The sequence below is a fragment of the Chiloscyllium punctatum genome, chromosome 41, assembly GCF_047496795.1.
Source record: "Chiloscyllium punctatum isolate Juve2018m chromosome 41, sChiPun1.3, whole genome shotgun sequence".
NCBI classification, from domain to species: domain Eukaryota; kingdom Metazoa; phylum Chordata; class Chondrichthyes; order Orectolobiformes; family Hemiscylliidae; genus Chiloscyllium; species Chiloscyllium punctatum.
In genome coordinates, this window is record NC_092779.1 from 27,142,875 (window position 1) to 27,164,157 (window position 21,283).

General features: G+C 40.4%; 1 protein-coding gene across 1 annotated transcript in view; it reads left to right on the forward strand.

The window, feature by feature from the left end:
- Positions 1-15,635: 15,635 nt before the first annotated feature.
- The window catches only part of LOC140464948 (nucleotide-binding oligomerization domain-containing protein 1-like), a 34,510-nt gene continuing 28,862 nt past the window's right edge, over positions 15,636-21,283 (forward strand). Inside the window, exons 1-2 of the mRNA XM_072560611.1 lie at positions 15,636-15,855; positions 20,409-20,583. Coding sequence (XP_072416712.1) covers positions 15,658-15,855; positions 20,409-20,583 — 373 coding nt within the window. The 5' untranslated portion in view covers positions 15,636-15,657. The remainder of the gene's footprint in view (positions 15,856-20,408; positions 20,584-21,283) is intronic.

The window sequence follows — 21,283 nt, forward strand, 5'->3', positions numbered from 1 at the left end:
GATTTGGTTGATGTGAAGGTTTGTAGGGTGGAAGGTGAGCACCAGGGGCGTTCTGTCCTTGTTACGGTTGGAGGGGTGGGGTCTGAGGGCAGAGGTGCGGGATGTGGACGAGATGCGTTGGAGGGCATCTTTAACCACGTGGGAAGGGAAATTGCGGTCTCTAAAGAAGGAGGCCATCTGGTGTGTCCTATGGTGGGACTGGTCCTCCTGGGAGCAGATACGGCGGAGGCGGAGAAATTGGGAATACGGGATGGCATTTTTGCAAGAGATAGGGTGGGAACAGGTAGCTGTGGGAGTCAGTGGGTTTGTAAAAAATGTTAGTGTCAAGTCGGTCGTCACTAATGGAGATGGAGAGGTCCAGGAAGGGGAGGGAGGTGTCAGAGATAGTCCAGGTAAATTTAAGGTCAGGGTGGAATGTGTTGGTGAAGTTGATGAATTGCTCAACCTCCTTGCGGGAGCACGAGGTGGCGCCAATGCAGTCATCAATGTAGCGGAGGAAGAGGTGGGGAGTGGTGCCGGTGTAATTACGGAAGATCAACTGTTCTACATAGCCAACAAAGAGACAGGCATAGCTGGGGCCCATACGTGTGCCCATGGCTACGCCTTTGGTCTGGAGGAAGTGGGAGGATTCAAAGGAGAAATTGTTAAGGGTGAGGACCAGTTCGGCCAAACGAATGAGAGTGTCAGTGGAACGGTACTGTTGGGGACGTCTGGAGAGGAAAAAACGGAGGGCTTGGAGGCCCTGGTCATGGCGAATGGAGGTGTAGAGGGATTGGATACCTATATGAGTCCCAGTTATGCCTGTCTCTTTGTGGGATATGTGGAATATCCTTTGCTCCAGTCCTACTTGGACTCCAACTCACAACTCTTTCTTCCACACTTTGATGATATCTTTGGTGCTGCTTCCTGCCCTCACACAAAAATTCATCAGTTTTGTTTCCAATTTCTCACCATCACCAGGTCCATCCATGACTTCTCCCTTCCCTTTATGGTTTCCATTTTGTACATTTAAAGCCCACCAAACCTCACAGTTACATCAACACCACTTCCTCATATCCTGCTTCCTTCTCGGTTTCCAATCCATTCTCCGACCCTGACATAATTGTTCTGATGACGCCATCTTCCACTGGGCTACCTCTAAGCCTGCACTACCATTCAATACGATCATGCAATCTCAGTATCCCATTACATCAGTCCTGCCATCCAGGGAATTGATCTGGTGAACCTTTGCTGGACTCCCTCGACAGCAAGAATGTCCTTCCTCAGAGTAGGAGACCAAAACTACTTACTATGCTCAAGGTGAGGCCTCACCAAGGCCCTGTATAACTGCAGCAAGACAATCTTACTTTGATATTCTAATCCTCTTGCTACGAAGGCCAACATGCCATTAGCTTTCTTCACTGTCTACTGCAACTGCATGCTAACCTTCAATGACTGTTCCACTGTAATACCCAGGTCGCATTGCACCTCCCCTTTTCCAAAACTGCCGCCATTCAGATAATAATCTGCCTTCCAGTTTTCATGACCAAACTGGATAACCTCACATCAAACCCATAGCAAGAAGTGCTATTGAGGCAGTAGGTACAGACTATGGGTAGGGTTAATGAACCACAAATAAACTAATGACCCTGATGGGAATTACACACAGACTTCCAAGCAGTAATCAGTGTGCGTGGAAGAAAATAAATCAGGAGATATTCACAGAAGCAGCAAGTTATTCCAGGAACAATATATGGAAAGACAGGGTGGAAATTGAAAGTAAGAGACACCACAGTGGCATTGGGTAGGCATTTAATAAGGTGAACTAGGAGAAAGTGAGGAATGCAGATGCTGGAGACCAGAGTTGAAAAATGTGGTGCTGGAAAAGCACAGCAGGCCAGGCAGCATCCGAGGAGCAGAAGAATCGACGTTTCGGGCATAAGCCCTTCTTTAGGAATAAGGTGAGAATTAATAAGGTGAGGCAGAAGTGGGTACGACAGATGCTGGAGATTAGAGTCAAGGTTAAAGTGGTGCTGGAAAAGCACAGCAGGTCAGGCAGCAGGAAAATTGACATGAGCAAAAGCCCTTCATCAGAAATTAATAAGGCGAGCTTGATAAGATAAAGCAAGAGAAATCCCTGAACCTCACAGCAAGGAAACCTCTAAATAAACTTGATGGAAGTTACAGTTAGCATTAAAACCCATAGATTCAGCTCCACCTTTTGCTGACAGTCAGTTATCTTCTACAATCATGGGAACTGAGACAGCTTGCCACATGACCTTAAAGCAGACTCTCACATCCTGCCTGACTGCTGCTGGTGACGTCAGTTTAGGGGCTAGCTTCCCTTTTGGGTGAATTCAGTGGACACAATCAAACAAAAAGCAACAATTCTCGGACAGATCGCTGCAGTAAAAACAATGTGCTTGAAATTGCAAGATGATAATTGTGCAGATCCATAGGACTTTATAGTGACAACAACCTTCTTGATGGAAGAACAAACTTGAACAATTGCAACAAAGACACACACACAGAAGGACCGTGCTGTTGGGAGAAGAAGGCAAGTCTGAGAATATGTTTGCAATTTTAACTACTAATGTTTCCAGTCCTAAGCTAACAAACTGCTGCCTCACAGGTTTAATCCCAGCCTCGGGTGACTGTCTGAGTGGAGTTTGCATGTTCTCCCTGTATTTGCGCCGGTTTCCTCCGGGTGCTCCAGTCCTAAGATGTGCAGGTCAGGTGAATTGGCCATGCTAAATTGCCCATAGTGTTAGGTGCATTAGTCAGTGATAAATATAGGGTAGGGTAATGGGTCTGGGAGGGTTATCCTTTGGAGGGCTGGTGTGGATTTGTTGGGCTGAAGGGCCTGTTTCCACACTGTAGGGAATCTAAAAATCCTGTTGTTTCTGGTTGATATAATCAACCTGCAGCTGGCTTGGAGTTTAAGAACTTTAAGCTGAGTTACTCAGAAAAACCTGCACCTACGCCACGTGATCTGAAAGTGTATAATTTTAAACAGCGTTTGAGTTCATAATTCACGATAACCTGGACTAGTAGTGAATTAATCAGTATTTCTATTTTTCAGATGCGGTATTAAATCATTTATTTTGTTTTTCTACACTACTGGTTTAAGGAGATATTAAAGATTTTATACATTAAATGCTCGTTCACATAGCTGTTATTCTTCCTCCAATTAATACAACCAAAAGAAGGATTATCGGCTAATTGATCTTGTTACTCTGTGAAGAAGATTTCTGCTGCATTCCTGTATCTATGCCATTCTATCCTTCAACAGTAATTCTTTCATTGCTTTAAACATTTGGGGTCATCAGTCATGGATTAAAATTGGCACTAAAAGACTGAGGAGATAATTTAATTTCTCTGTGTTTTTTTCTTTTTACACTATCACTGTGTATCTCTCGAGAGTTACTTGGCTGCAGGGGAGAAAGTGTTCAGTGATGATGCTTTGGTCACATCATGGTGTGCAGCCGGCTTGATGGACTGTTCATCTCTCCCTACCTAATAATTGTACAAATTCTTATATGTAAGATGGTCAAAGCTTGAGATTCTTTGCCAGAGGAGTGGTTCAGACAGAAACTATTGGACCTTTCAAGGAAAATATAAATACATATTTGAAATAAAATAAGGTAGGGGAAGAAAGAGGAAGAATTCTTTTTAAAGATTGCTTTAACATAGAGAGTCCATAGACACAGTGAGATACAAGTCTTGCCTTTACGTTGTGAACATCTATGTCCCAAGATATTTTAATATGATAATACACTGTGTAAATATTAAATGAGATTATTTTGTCATGAAACAATACCATTTATGTTTATTGGATTTTGTGGTACGTGAATGAATCTCCATTTGCCCACCCATAGGCAAGTTTCTATGACTTCTACGCTGCAATTTTCTGTCAGAACAGAACAATAAAACGAGGCGCACTCTCTACTGAGGATGTGGAACCTGAGCATCAAGGCAACTAATGGTGTGCTTCTGAAACAAATGCACTTGAAATACTTTCATTGAGATAAGTAAAGTTTAAAGAAGAAACCGAGAGGTGAATGAAATAATCCAGAGTCATATACGTAGAATGTTGGGCTCTTGGGGTGTAGTTAGTTGCCCTAACCTCTGAGCCTGAATACCAAGCTTCAAGTCCCATCTTCAGTGCTGTGTCATAATACACGCTGATGAAAAATACCAATGTAAAAAGCAACACAGAGAGAGAAAGTAAAATAGGATTGAAAGTGTGGGCAGGGGGAAAGAGAAGTAGTTAATTTGCAACAACAATAAAAATCTGAAGGGTTGCAACTCCACACTTATAAAAGCTAGCTTTAAATGGTAGAGTAGTTGTTGACTGTACTAATTACACTGATAAAAATTCACCAACACTTGAATGAACACACCTTAACTTTGGTGGTATGTTTCACAAGCAAAAAATGGACAAGTACAACTAATTTAAGCCATTCCATTTATTTCAATGATGAAGCTTTTGTCAAGGTACCAGTTTAGAGGAGCAGACAACTCACAGAAACTTCCCAATTTCCATCTTTAACTGAGCAATACAGATACTTGGGTTTACAACATGGTGTACCCCTTCTGGCCCTTCAGCCCAACAAGTCCACACTGACCCTCCAAAGTGTAACCCACCCAGACCCATTTCCCTCTGACTAATGCACCTAACACTACGGGCAATTTAGAATGACCAATTCACCTGACCTACACATCTTTGGACTGTGGGAGGAAACCAGAGCACTCAGAAGAAACCTACGCAGACACAGGGAGAATGTGCAAACTCCACACAGACAGTTGCCCAAGGCTGGAATCAAACGTGGGTCCCTGGCGCTGTGAGGCAGCAGTGCTAACCACTAAACCACCGTGCCACCCAATGGTGAACACTAATAGAATCACAAACCACCATAGCAACTTGTGCAACTTCAACTTAACTTCATTAACTCCACTGATTCTGCCAGACCTGTCGAGTTTCTTCAGTTACGTCTGTTTTTGTTTCAGATTTCCAGCATCTGCAGTTCTTTGTTTTTTTTCCCTTTCACTTCTTGTCCTGTTCCAATGCGCAATTTGAGAGACCAAATTCAGTGATAGGGTTAGTGATGCTTGAGAAAGGGAAATTTGAGTTGGGATTTGAATGTGCTGTGAAGCTCTCCCTAGTCAACTAGGTTAGTGATTGCTTATATGAGAAAGTGACCAATCGGGTGGCACTGAAGGAAGGTTGGTAGCAGTTTGAGACATGTCCTGACAGATGTCAGGAGGACTGAATAAAAAGTGGACAAATGAAAAGGACCTATCCATTTCGTTGAAAGCCAAATCAAAATTTCTTTAACCAGAACATGCAGAGCATTGTCAATTTCACAACACAAATGGGGGGAAGGGCACTACAATTGATGCTTGGGAAGTTATTTTCTAATCAGCCAGTTCAGAGATGTTAATACACTTCTCTTGAGCAGGTGTGACTTGAACCTGGCTTAGAGGTAGGGACACTACCACTGCACCACAAAAGTTCTCAGAAAGTTGATTTAAGTTATGTTACTGGTTTTGGAATGAGCCAATTAGCCACAACCCAGGCACTAATCTTCTTTCAGATGATACTAGCTGCAGTAACAATAATCTAAAAAGATGGAACTGAGCAAAGTGCTCTTCCCCTTCCTGGCTGCGCTCTTGTGAAAACCACTTCTGTGAGAAAGTGTTTACCTAATGTTAAGGTCACAGAGGGTTAGCTGCTGTAAACACCAAGGGCATGTGTTACTGAGTGAGCAAGGCCAGTTACTCTCTGACCTTGAGTTCAGGTCAGAGTTAACTCTGAATTAAAACAACTTCCTTGTTTAGTCACCAGTTAAAATTTACAACTCTAGGATTGTCCTGGTGTCTTTAGGAAATAGAGATTAATCTTCAAAATGCTTGTTACTAACCCCAGAGAAAATCAAAAGAAAAATCACGTTTCCATATAAATTTGCTTTCGCTTACTCAAAATATTGCAAACAAGATTGAAGAATGGAAAACTTCTGTAATTGTCCATCAAACAAAAAGGAGAGACAAAAACAGAAGTGAATGGAGGAACTCAGCAAGTCTCTCAGCATCTGTTGGACAAAGAGCAGAGTTAACGTTTCAAGTCCAGTGACCGTGCGTTCTGGAGGCTGATGTCATGCATTGGCTTCAGCGGCCCATATTCACGGGAACTCTGGTTATGCCCCCTCTTTCTAGAGTCACCAGCTAGAGGAAACAACCGATCTGTATCCAGCCTGTCACACCCTGTAAGAATTTTGCAAGTTTCAATGAGATCGCTTTCATTCTTTGAAAAACTTAAAGAACACAGATGCTATTTCAAAAATCTGCCCTTGTCAGTTAATCCCACCATTCAGACATTAATCTGGTGACCTGCCGTTGCACTTCCTCTATGGCAATTTCATTCTTCCTTAGCTAAGGAGACCAAAACTATACACAGTACTCAGAGGGAAGTCTCAATACAAGGCTCAATACAACTACAGCAAGCTTTCTTTATTTGTTAACTAAAATCCCCTTGAAAAGAATACCAAAGTACTGTTTGCCTTCCCAATAGTTTGCTTCACCTGCATATTTGTTCGTGGACAAGGACACCCACATCTCTCAACCTCTCATCATTTAAGAAATATTCCACCTTTCAGTTTTTTCCAAAGTGAATAACATCACATTTGTATATATTATATACTATCTGCCATGTTCTATCCCATTCACTTAGCCTACCCAAGTTCTCTTGAAACCTCCTTGCACTTACCTCATAATTTACACAATTGACAGGGTGGTGTCATTGCTAATTAGGAAATATTATAATTAGACCCACATCTAAATCATTGATACAGATTGTGAACATTTGTGGACCAAGTACTGTCACTAATAACTGCCATTAGTAACTACCTGTGATACTGAGAATAATATTCTCAGTATCCATTAACCAATTCTTAATCCATGGTATAATAATGCCTCCAGTTCTATGTGATCCTACTTTATTTTACTAACCTCCTATCTGGGACAGTATCAAAAGCCTTCTCAAAATCCAAATATGCCACATGTACTAGTTCTCCTTTGTCTATGCTCTAAATGACATCCTTAAAAAAATCTCCAAGTTTGGCAAATATGATTTCCTTTTCATAAATCCACATTGACTCAGCCCAATTTTGCCATTCGTTTCTGAATCTTCCATGATCACATCCTTGAACATATGTTCCAACATTTCCCTTTTACTGACACCAAACTAACAGGTCTGTAATTCTCAACTCTCCCTCTATCTCCCCATTAAATAATGGGGGTACACTTACTACCATCCAATCAGCAGGAACCTTTCCAAGATCTATAGAATTATAAATATAACCATAGATCCATCAACTGTCTCAATTGTTATTTCCTTCAATACTCTGAAGTAAAGCTAATCAGACGAAATCAATCTTCAATCCATGGTTTATTTTTCAAGTACCATCTTTTCATTAATTCTACTCTACCTTCATCTCTTTGGTTGCACAAGTCCCTTAGACATCAAGTATTGCTTGAAAATTTTCTGTATCTTCTTCTATGAAGACAGACACAAAGTAATTGTTCATTTTCTCTACCATTTCCTTGTCCATTATACATTCTCTTCTCACTGGTAATGTGCCCACAATTATCCTTGCTCATTTTTATCTTCTCATATTTCAATAGAAGCTTTTGCAGTCCTCCTTAATGTTTCTCACTGGCTTACTTACATATTTATTTTTCACTTTCCTTCTCTGTTTATTGGTCTGTTTTTTTTATCTTAAATTGCTAGCAATTGTCAGGCTGACCACTATTTTTCTTAAAAGCCACTTTCTTTGATCTAATTCAATCTTAAACATCTTTCAGTAATCATTTTCCTTTGGACATTTGAGTCTTCAAGTTGTGTCTGTCTGCTGCATTTCTTGAAACATTAGCCATTTCCTGTCTACTATCAAATCAATTATTGCATTTTCCAAATCCATTCTAGTCAGCTGATCCCTCAATACCCTCTTGTTGCCTTTGCCCTGAGAAGCTAATTTCAGAAATCATAATTTCAGCATTCAAACTTCATTTAAAATTTGAATTGATTTGAATATATTGTCACGTGCACTGAGGCACAGTGAAAAGCTTTATCTTGCGAGCAATACAGGCAGATCACAGAGTTAAATACCAAAGATAAGTAAATAACAGGTAAACTGAGGCAAAAACAAAAACACAGGTACAGGTGAATGTTAAGAGTTTGTGAGTTCCATTCAGTATTGTAACAACAGTAGGGTAGAAACTGTTATGAAACCAGCTGGTGAGTGTGTTCAGGCTTCTGTACCTTCTCCCCGATGGTAGAAATTGTAGAAAAACATTGCCAGGGTGGGATGGATCTTTGAGAATGCTGGCAGCCTTTTCTTGACAGCGGGCCTGGTAGATGGATTCTATAGATGGGAAGTTGGCCTTTGTGATTATACGGACCGAGTTTAACACTCTCTGTAACCGTCTCCGATCTTGATTGGCACAGCTGCCATATCAGGTAGCGATACATCCAGACAGAATGCTCTCGCTGGCACACCTATAAAAGTTGGCAAGGGTATTTGCCGTCATGCCAAATTTTCTCAGCTGCCTGAGGAAGAAGAGACGTTGGGCCTTTGTAACCAGTGCGTCCACATGAAGAGTTCAAGAAAGCTTGTTGTTGATGACCACTCCCAGGAGCTTGACACTCTCCGCTCATTCCACCTCAGTGCTGTTAATGTGTAAGGGGGGACATGAGTAACATCCCACCAAAAGTCAATAATGAGTTCCTTGGTTTTGCCAGCATTGAGAGTTAGATTGTTCTCAGTGCGCCATTTTTCCAGGTTTTCCACCTCCACTTCATCAAAAAATGGTCATTATTTCTGAATGGCTCCTTTACAGCAAGTTTATTTATTAGACATTTATTTATTAGACATTTATTTATTAGACATTTATTTATTAGACATTTCTTATTACACAACAACAAACACAAAGTAGCACTATTCCTTGTTAGCTCCTTGTTGTCTCAGAAACCCATTTCATACACACTCCAGGAATTCATCCTCCAAAATATTATTGCTACCTTGGGTAACTCAGTCTAAATGCAAGTTGCTGTTACCCATTATTACTGCGTTATCCTCATTACATGCATCTCTAAGTTTATGATTCATAGTTTGCCAAACATTAATATAACTAATTCATAACAATAATGTGTTTCCTTGTTTTTTCTAGCTCCAGCCAAACTAATTCTATATCTTGATCCTTTCATTGAAGAACCTCTATTAATAATGGACTGTTGTCAATCCTTATTAGGAATGCAACCCCACCACTTTTTGTTCCTTTTTGTCTTTCCCTCTTAAATGTAGAATATCTTTAGGTATTTAGTTCCTATTCCCATTTCCCAGTAGCTATGTCTCCGTAATGGCAATTAAATCATATCCATTTATGTCAATTTGTGCAACCAAATCATCAACCATTTTGCAACTGGTAAATTCTTTAAGATAGAATGTTTTTCATTCTGCTTTGTAAACATTATTCTCCATTTTGGAACAAAAACAGAAATTGTTGGAGAAACCCAAGTAGCAGCTGTGAGAGATAAAGCAGAGATAATTTTTCAAGTCCTGTGATTATTCATTATTTCTGAATTTCACAATCAATTTCTGTTTTTGTTTCAGATCTCCAGTATCCACAGTTTTTTGTTTTATTCTCCGTTTTGGCCCTATTTGACATTTGACATTGCATTATATATATTTTTTTGCTTCTTTGCCTTCCTTTGAATTTGAACTCCCTCTTAAGTTCCCACTCCCTGCCAATTTGGTTCAAACCCTTCCTAACAGCACTAGCAAATTTTACTGCAAGGATGTTCGTTCTGGTTCTGCCAAGATATAACCTGTCCAACTTGTACCGGTCCCACCTGACTAGAACCAGACCCAATTCTTTCAGAAGCCTTGTACCTTTACCCCACATCAATTTTCCAGCCAGGCGTCCAATCCTCAATTTTTCAACACGTGAGAGTTGAAAATGTTGAGAGGATGTGAGAGTAATACTGAGAGTAATTCTGGTTTGGCGGTCCTGCTTTACAATCTCTCTCTCTAAGCTTCCTGAAATCCACTTTCACAATCTCATCTCCTTCCCAAATAAAATCTTTGGCACCAATGTAAATTTTAACTTCTGGCTGTTCACCCTATGACTTTGACACTAGGAAGGCAACATGCCATTCTGGAGTCACATTTAGGGCTACAGAAACACTTGTCTATTCTTCTAACTAAACTACCTCCAACGCTATTTCTCTTCCATTCCTTTTCCTCCCCTACAGTACACTCATGGTGCCGTTGGCTTGGGTCTGTCTCCAGTCCCCTGAGGAACCATGGCCTTCAAAGGCCAGCATGTTGGCTCAGTGATCAGCACTGCTGCCTCACAGCACCAAGGACCTGGGTTCGATCCCACCCTCAAGCGAACGTCTGTGTGGAGTTTGCACATTCTTTCCTTGCCTGTGTGGGTTTCCTCAGTGTGCTCAGGTTTCCTCCAACAGTGTAAAGATGTGCAGGTTAGGATAGGATATGGGAAAAGCGAGATTATAGAGTACTGGGGTAGGTCTGGGTGGGATGCTCTTTGAGGGGGTCGTGTGGACTCAATGGGCTGAATGGCCTGCTTCCACGCCAAAGGGATTCGTCACTAATGTCCAGCATGAAAAGTTGATTTGTAAGTGAGATTATCTCAGAGGACTCCTGCCCTACATGCCTAGTTCTCTTGGACTGCTAGGTAGTCACCAATTACCGACCTGCCTGTAGATCCCTAAACTGCAGCGTGACCACCTTTGTCAACGTTATCCATTTAGTTACCTACATCAGGGAATGCACAGCAGTGACCCTATCCACCATTTAAACACTGAAACCCAGAGCTCAGGCTTGTGCAGTGTGTTCATCTCAGACACATGGTGCACTTATCACTTCCCACGTTCCACAGGTTGTACATTCCACACACCAAGCTGCCCTTCCATACTGTCATTGTATCAAACGTATTTATTATGAATAGAATTGCTTATGTTATTCTTCAACTAGCTCCTTCTACTACACTGAGATATGAGCCAAGTGCTACTACAGTGTGAAGAAAGTAAATAACAACTCACCACTCACCAAACTCACTCTGCTTGAAATGTGTACTCCACTTGCAAGCTGCATAGAGCCCCATGTAATTACGCCCTTTGGAGCTACAATGCCAAACTAAATTGAATTGGGTTACCTAATTAGTGATATCCCAGTACAGAGAGTTACCCTATCTAAAGCTGTACTTTAATTCTTAGCCCAGTGAAAAAAAGTTTAATGCTAGCTGTAGACCACATGTGTAGAAACATATTGACCATAATAACTCACCAATCACCAACCTCACTCTCCCACTACAGCACTGAATAAACCCTGAACATAAAAAGGTAATCAGAATAATAGTGATCATCGTAACTCTAATCAAAAACCCATCTGATTCACAAATGCCCTTTAGGGAAGGAAATCTGCCAGTCTTATCCAGTCAGACCCATAGCAATGGGATGGAGTCTTGATTGCTTTCTGAAGTGTGTTAGATAGTTTTTGCAACCAGGTGAGAAGTGGTAATACCACTCCCCTCTTTTTAATCTCTTCTCAATCAGTCACAACAAACACTCCTTTTTCTTATTAGCTCACAGTTATATTTCACATCAATTAAAACTGTAGTTAACTACTTAAAAACAAAAATCCAATTACAAAGGTTTTCTTGAGTGAAAAGAAAAAGAATTTTATTGCCTACAAAAGAAACAACGCAACATCAAGCAGACACATAGGCATACACACGCGCACACACACATGCACACACACACACTCTCTCTCTCTCTCTCCAAAAAACAGCTAGTAAGTTTAAAAAGAGACTATTTCAGATGCAGACAGAAAGAATAAACATTTTGCATGTTTAAACTTCTTAGAGTCATTGAGGTGGTGGATAAAGGCAGCATGGCAACTCTTAGGTTACCAGGTGTCAACCTCTGTGACATGTTACTGATGGCTTGTACATTGAAGGAATGGAATCCTTTTCTTTTCTAAAGACTGTTCTGTTTTGATAAAACATGCTCAGTGTGTTACGTGCACAGTCTATGCCCTGCACCTGGAGGATCCAGTTATGTTGGCAAAGGCTATTGCCTGGGCTCACCTTGACCCAAATTGCATTGGTAACAGCCTTGTTACATTTCTGGATTCAGGATTGTAAGACTCCACATGTGTCCTCTATGGATCCTCAGAAAGATTAATTTTTAAAGAATGATCTCAGCTGTCACCTTTTGATGGGCATTGAGATAGAATGACATCCACCTTTTCAGATCATAGGACTTGCCCCAGCACCAGTTGGCATTGTTCTGTGATAATGTCCTGGGACATCCACAGGCTCAGAGGATACTGCATCCTGTTCATTCAGAGGAAACAGCATCAAGGATGATAGACCTCAGGCCTTTTATACTTCTTTCCCTTCCCAGGGGAATGTTCAGCTGCAGCTACTTCGTAGAGAGGCTGCTCAGCAGCTAATGGAGGTTGCTGTTGTTCCTAGGTTTGCTGGGAAATCAGTTCCCCCTCCATTTCTGGTCATTCTAGATTCATTGGTCGCATGAACCTGTTTGGGGAATATCAGAAACAGGTCCTTTGTAATAATGAGCTGTCAGCACAGTTTAGCATACTCCCCTATACAGTGGCACACAGAGGACTCCGACAAAGAGGACCAGGAATGCCTTTACGTTGATCTTTGACAGAGGGAACTTATTCTGATATAGACCTGCGACTACTTGTGCTTTGCAGAATTGACAATGATTGATATGTAATGAGCAATGTGTGGTCAAGTTTGCTTGTGACCAAGATATGTATTCCACATCATTGAATACTGTTGCATTTCACACTGCTTGTGGGCTGTCAATTGAAATCAAATTGATTAAACAATATTTAGCAGGCAACTAATATACTAAACTATCTCGGTCCTTAATTTCCTAATACAACTGAAAATGCCATGTTTACAATCTTTACTGCGCAAGTGGCTGATTAGTGCAATTGCCTCTTACATCACTCACATGCTCAGACAGAAAGAAAATTTTAAAAAAACTTCTATTACTCACTCTGGGTGCGATTGCAACCATTTTCCATTTGCCATTCTCATTTCTCGTTAGCATGAGGATGGAAGCCAACATGGATCAATCTCAACGAGTGAGGGGCAAGCTCAGCCTGGAAATCAGGACACCCATCAGAACCTCCATCTTCCTTTCATCCCTGCACTATTGTCCAGCCTATCAATACCAATCTTTGACACATTCCCACAGAACTCTTTCCTTTATGTCTTCAACTGCCAATATGACACTGTGAGCTCTGGCCGAATAGATGTACTGGTCTGACCATGGCCTATTTTCTGCACTGCAGGGATACGGGAGCCATGACCCTGACATTCCCGAGTGGCCGGAGTGACCTTATACAAGCTGTGGACTGAAATCAGATGCTGCCCTTGCCCCTGCTGGTTATACAGAGGAACCTTGATTATTCGGTATTCGATTAACCGAATTTCGGATTATCCGAACAAGATCGCAAGGTCCCGATGCTTGGCTAACTGTATTCTCCAGCATTTGATTATCTGACATTCAATTAACTGAACGAAATACTCCCTGCCCATGTCCTTTGGATAATCGAGGTTCGTCTGTATTGGTATCCCCTGACAGGCAACACTACCTTGGCCTGGCTGGCAATTATTCCCTTTAAACTTTGAAGCACGACTCTTTAGCTAAAATACATGCAGTGTGTTTATAGCATTAACTGCTGGAACACATGGTATAAGTGTGACATTCATGAAGCATGATGCAATATAGCCATATGTCCATCCCTTATCTATTCAATGTTGAAAATCATGAGAAGCTGTGTGGCTTGATCTCCATGCTAACAACAAAGTGAGACAGAGGTTTTGGATGTAGGTTTGCTCGCTGAGCTGGAAGGTTCATTTCCATACGTTTCATCACCCTACTAGGTAACATCTTCAGTGGGCCTCAGGTAAAGCACAGCTGATGATTCCTGCTTTCTTTTTATATGTTTGGGTTTCTTTGGGTTGATTATGTCATTTCCTGTGGTGATGTCACTTCCTGTGGTGAAGTCACTTTCTGTTCCTTTTCTCAGGGGGTGGTAGATGGGGTCTACACATCGACACAAAGAAACCCAAATGTATAAATAGAAAGCAGGAATCGTCAACAGTGCTTCACCTGAGGCCCACTGAAGATGTTACCTAGTAGGGTGATGAAACGTCTGGAAATGAACCTTTCAGCTCAGCGAGCAAACCTACATCCAAAACCTCAACCTGAACTACAAATCTTCTCAAAACTTGCTGAGACAGAAGTACTGTTAACCTTTTAAGCTCTGAATGAAGCCACAAAGTGCAAAAAGTGCAAAGACATGCATGTTGTGAGCAACCAAGTAGGTGCAGGATGGGTGTGAACTAAGAGAATGAGCAAGCAGCCATGAGAAGCACCTTCACCCAATCTATGCAATGGGTGATTGTCACTTTGTGCAAAGTATCCGGACAGCAGTATTAAAATGAAAGGTGCCCATGCACTCCAAAGTACAGCACTGAAGTGGAGAAGTGTAATTCAATGTGGGTCAGAGATGTGTCATGAGGATATTTTGAGGCATATATATGTCCAATACCAATCTCCATAAGTGGGGATTGCATGCAATCAATGCAGAAGGAGTGTATCTCAAAATTTGGGGGATTGCTGTTTAAGATAGAATCCCATAGGAGCATGCAGTGAGCTGGAGCCACCAGATACCCACTCTGACACTTATGTTGGGAATTATTGCCACCTCGATTCTGACTGGCATGTAAGTAAATATGAAAGTGCACATCAATGAGGTGAGCGTAGGTAAAATCGGCATGCAAATAGGCATCTCACCACACACTGGCACGATTCTCATGTTGCTCGTTAAAACCTGATTGCCAACTTTTTTTCCGCGATGTGGAGAATCCAATTTTTCTAATCTCTCCTTATTTTCCAAACTGCGCTGGTATTTCCCATATTATTTAGGTGCTGGAAAAATTCTGCCCACTGACTTATTCTCATTTTTATAAATATCCTTTATCGATGTCTACTTTTAATCTTTGCGTCTGTATTTCATCTAATAACTGTGCAACTTTTACTTACAATTACAATTTGTAATTTTCAATAGTAGTTGAGAAAGAAATGAATTTTTAATGCTGTTTAAAACTGAAATTTTACCACTGGTTATATTAAATGTGGAACACTCAAAAAACCAAACATTGCTAATTAAGCTTTGTAAAGGTGTAGTTCACAAAGCGCTTTGTGGACCCACATGATGTGATTGGGACATAGGCTGAAACATTTTCTGTTTAAAAACCTTTATTGCCAGGGTATGATGGCCATGTCAGACTTCACCATCTTCATTTAACACACCAGCAATTATCACTCAATATTTCTGCATCAGCTATTACAGTGTATTTGCAGCTTGCTAATATTCCATGGCACTGTGCAGTGAGATTCGGAAATCTCTCTTCTGACTCAACACCATTTTGTAATTGAGAGAAACGATCATATTTTGTTGTGGTAAATTTATTAATTTAAAGCAAAATTACTGACTGTTCTATTGCTTACTTTCTTTAGGAAAGTGAATTTTTATTGTCAACAAGATGTGCAGTATTATGGAGCAGGTGGTAGTCCATAAACAACGGGTTATCTCTTACCTTGATCTCCTCGTGGTACACCGGGTGAAGTTAGTGAATGGAATTAAAAACATTGAGTGCATCCTGGATAACCTGCTACATTTGGGATACTTCATGCCAGAGGATATAGAACTTGTTCAGCACAGTGCAACACGACATGATAAGGTACAGTTAGCCTAGAAATTCCACATTATTTGCTGATAATGAATGGCCTGGATTCAGAAATTTGTGTAGCCATTAGGTTTGCAGCAAAATATGTGTAAACCAACTTGATTTACTGTGGATGACAATACTTACACAGTGATTTAGTGGTGAGCGCTGCTGCCTCACAGTGCCAGGGACCCAGGTTCAATTCTAGCCCTAGGTGACTGTCTGTGTGGTGCTTGCATATTCTCCCCATGTCTGCATGGGTTTCCTCCCACACTCCAAAGATGTGCAGGTCAGGTGAACTGGCCATTCTAAATTGCCCACAGTGTTAGGTGCACTAGTCAGAGGGAAATGGGTCTGGGTGGGTTACTCTTCCGAGGGTCGATATGGACCTATTGGGCCGAAGGGCCTGTTTCCACACTGTAAGGAATCTAATGCATCTCCCTAATTATTCCCATCACGTTGAAAAACAAAGTTAGAACCTTAAGCAACCAATAATTTCCTCTCACCGTTAGAGAATGTTACGATCCTCGTGAGACTGATAATGTTTAAAAAGAGATTGACTTTAAGGATCACACAAGATTTCAAGTTTTAAGACTTTTACTACAATAAACTAAAATCAAATTGATTAAACAATATTTAGCAGGCCACTTATACACTGAACTATCTCTCTCCTTAACTTCCCAACACAAATCCCATGTTGCATTTATAGGTTTTACCGTATTCTCCAAAACATTGCAATCCTTTCAGGAACCACTTTAAAAATACTCGCAACAAGTCCACTACTTTCCATTTTGCAAGTTGTAGTGCAAATACCCATTAGAATTTATTCTTCTGTGTTCTGAGAATTCCCAAACCAACTTCAAGTAACAAAGTCCATTCTTCCACCCCAGTCCAACATCGGTAGCTGCCCCCCTTCTCGTGACTCATTGTCCCTGATGCCTCAGATCAAGTCAACCTGTGTCTTTAAATCTCAGAGTGCCCCATGTTGTCAACATGAGAACATGTTCACACCAGCATCTTATTTTTAATAGATTCCCTACAGTGTGGAAACAGGCCCTTCAGCCCAACAAGTCCACACTGACACTCCGAAGAGTAACCCACCCAGACCCATTTCCCTCTGACTAATGCACCTAACCTATGGGCAATTTAGCATGGCCAATTCACCTGACCGGCACATCTTTTGATTGTGAGAGGAAACCGGGGCACCCAGAGGAAACCCACACAGACACGGGGAGAATGTGCAAACTCCACACAGACAGTCTCCCAAGGCTGGAATCAAACCTGGGACCCTGGTGCTGTGAGGCAGCAGTGCTAACCACTGAGCCACCGTGCTGCCAACTAACTGAAAACAACCTTTTACATCTGCTGTACACAGTAGCTGTGGTTTTCATGTCTCTATCTTTGCAGAACTCACTTTCTCTGTTCAGCATTTCAGACTCAATTAGTCTATCAGCAGTGGACATTAACTTTGCTTTCACTGGATTTCACCTAAGGCCTATGGAAGCCATTTTATTGCCATGCAAAACTAATGGACCACCTATCCTAGCCATTGTTCCATTTTACTTTGAATTAAAGGCAACAATTTAAAAATAATCATCTTACAAGAATTTGCATTCATAATACACAAATAAGAAAAATTATTATTATCCTAGATGAACTAAGTCCACAGAGGCCGGTATCCCATCACCAAGCCACACTTTATTTATGCATAGAGAGTCCTTGACTCTGATCCAGTCACTTCAGCCAGCTCTCAGAATGAACAGGACGTCTGAAACTCCTGTTTAAAACTGGCAGGCAGGGCCCCACTGATTGGACAAGGTTAACAGCCCCAATAAGGGAACTCATATTCTATGAGGTCCACCTGGCTGACCTCTTTGTAATCACTGCGCTAGAAATAACTTTTCTACAATGTTATCAAAATATAACCTTGCACTCACCTTGTCACCTATATATACAGTGTAGGAAAAATTTTCTCTCTTATCAGATTTCACTATTAAACGGTCAGTCAGTGCAACATCACCAAGCTAAACCTATCAAACCCAATCTCATGTGACAATTAAGATTTAAAGTTTACTGTGTATTGGTCTTGAAATTCCATCTTTCCAGTAAATGAGAATTTACTTTACGACCAGCTTCACTTGTCTGACGCCCAACAATGCAAATCTCCTTTCTCGTTCCATATAGTTTCCATAGGTTTTCTAAGTCCCAGATTGGAAAATGGTATACTTGGCTTGTTTTGATATTTTGTCATCAGAGTATTGACCTATCAATGTAATCCTTGAATCACCTTGTTCAGGTTATAAAACTTTATCTATATTCTCTGCTACATCTCGAATTTATTTTAATGTCCAGAACAAGTGTCAACTAACCACACATTGAAATTGCCTTCATGTTGAAATGCAGGATCACTTTTATCTTGAAGTGTGTTCTGCTGATTTAAACTTTCAGCATTCTTTCCTAAGAGACACAAATTTAGCACCACATCCATTTGTGCAATTAGTTCTCTACATTTTTGTTGAATATTATAAGCTGTTTTGTGGCTTTAAGAACTTTGCTAAGATTATGGAAGTGGTCAATCAAAAAAACCAGGTACTCCAGTTAGTTCATGAGTTCTTTTAATTTTTAAAAATCTTTTGCCTTTTCATTCACCACAAGCATTATCCAATTTTTTTTGGCAAGTGATGATTTGATTATTCTTATTTTTTCAACTTACATTCAAGAAAATGTTTCTTTCCTTACAGTTCAATGGTATCATTACTGGTTACAGTTATCCCATTCTGTTCTAAAGCTGTGTGTCCTTTGTTCTATCATTAGCTTTTAGTATTGTTTCTATCTAATTTGTCATGTATTGCTTCATTTCAGTCTACATGTTTAATTTCAAACAATTTTCATCCCCAGATCCTTTTAACTCTTTTTTTTGTCTATATGATGTTCTAGATGTCCTTTAACTCAAAGCTTCTGATTCCTTAGAAACATCTTTAGTTGAAGCAAAGAGTTCCACACCAGGTTTATGGAAAATCATGGAGCTCCAATACATCATTTACTTTCTCTTGTATATTTTCAGTTATAACAACTTCACAGGGCCTTTCTGAAATCATAAGTGATGGTGACACCTTATACCCAGTGAAGTCATTTGATAATAGAAATCTACATTTTAACTCGATAAGAGATGACTTAATAGGTAATTTGCACTCAATCTGCACAACCGCAATAGTAGAAATTAAACTACTTTTTAAACTGACTACAATAAATTGATTAAAGAACTTTCATTAATGCCCTGTAATAATTCATTTTAATGATGAATTTGCTCAATGGAAATTCTGTCACTCTTTACCATTAGCAGTTGAACTGATTCCATATTTCTTAGAAATTGCTTGCCTGCTCCCTGAACAAAAGCAGGGTCATTTTGCCATTGAATTCAAAAACTCCTAATTTTCTATGTTTTAATTTATTCCAATGGTAAATGCATTCAAAACTACCATGTTTGTTACAATCGTCCTTCTACTATACAGAGGTTTCTGAAGTCATGCTTAAAAGTCTTTCTTTTTAAACTTTTAACAGGGTGGCTTCACATGTCTGCTCGTCAAATAAAATTACCATGTTCATCTCCTTACAAAAACACATTCTCTAGACTGTTTTCTAACTATTTTTAATACTAATTTCTACTATTTTCCTCAGTGGAACTGCAATCTTGCTCACCATCAGACTTCATATCCCTCTAGTTTCTGTGGGTGACAGCAAGCAAAGTCTTACTGCAAACCATTTAAAAGTAAAATACTACAGATGCTGGAAATCTGAAACAAACACAGAGAATGCTGGAGAACCTTATTAGGTCTGGCAGAATCTGAGGACAGAGAAAGAGAGATTACGTTTAAGTCTAGTATGACTCTTACAGATCATATGTAACAATTCATAATCAACCACATGGCATCTGCCTTCATTTTAGCAACTTTACTGTCTTCCAAGAAGGACCTTATTCTTAGAGAGATGCTGTTGTATTTGTTTTTAATCATGTAACAAAAATGGCATATTGGTTGTTAAGTACAAGCTTAATGTTCTATGATGAACATTGTGGGCAGACCCAGCAAATTTTTAACAATAATGGAGGTTGAGGTGATCTGAACATAATAAACAGAACTATATGCAAGTCGTTCAACCATTTCAGCCTGTTTCCTAATCTAATAAGATCACAATGAATCTTCTATCTCAGCTTCACCTTCCTACATAAACCTCATGATCACCCGATCCAAACATCTATCAATCTCTGAATAAACTCAATGTCAGAGCATCCAAAGTTGTCTGTGGTAGGAAGTTCCAATCGTTTACAATCCTTTGAATTGGTTGAAATTTGAATGAAGAAACTCCTCATTTGATTCCTAAAGGCTGACAAGGGTGTCTATGAAGGAAATTTGTGTTGAATTTGATGTTTTTCTCTTCCCATTGTGGGTAACAAAACAAACCACTTTTCAGGGGTTAAAACCCTTAATAAATTGAGGCAGCATGTCGATCAGAAAAAGATGAACCAATTCAAATCTTATCCATCCAATATTCTTGAAATAAAAATCCAGGTTCGCAAAACATTGAACATTATTTCGGCAAAAGGAGAAGAATGTGCGGAATTCTTTCTATACATCCTGAACTGTGCCAAAGAGATTTACTCAGATCTTCATCCTTGGTTAAGAGAAATTCATTACTCCCCTTCAGACTGCCTGATGAATAAACCAGTGCTGATTACAGATGCTGGTGAGTATTTCATTAATGCATTTATCTCCCAGATTACTCAAACAATTATTGAGATTTAATTCAATGATGCTCAAATACAGTACCACACTATAAAACCATTAAATACAGGAGCAGAATTAGGCCATTCAACCCATCGAATCTGCTCCACCATTTCATCATGGATGGTTTTGTTGGCAACAGACTATTTATTGCTGTGATTGGTAGGACCTTGGTGCAGCTGACAGCCATTACTCCACTATTTCATAGAATCATAGAAACAGGTCCTTCAGCCCAACACTGACCCTCCAAAGAGCAACCCACCCAGACCCATTCCCCTCTCCTACTATCCTATAATTTTACCCCTAACTAATGCATCTAACCTACACACCCCTGAACACTATGGACAATTTAGCATGGCCAATTCACCTAACCTGCATATCTTTGGAGGACTCGGAGGAAACCCACGCAGACATAGGGAGACAGTCTGTGTGGAGTTTGCACAGTCTCCCGAGGCTGGGTCCCTGGCGCTGTGAAGCAGTAATGTTAACTACTGAGCCACCATACCACCCCTCATGATGAGATAGTTATCAATCCTGCAAGTATCTGTGATACTTTGCTGTTGAGGGTCAATACACACACTCTCCATCACTGACACATCATGACAGTATTGTGTGCAATTTACAGGATACAATACAGAAACTCTCCAAAAATACTTTGATAG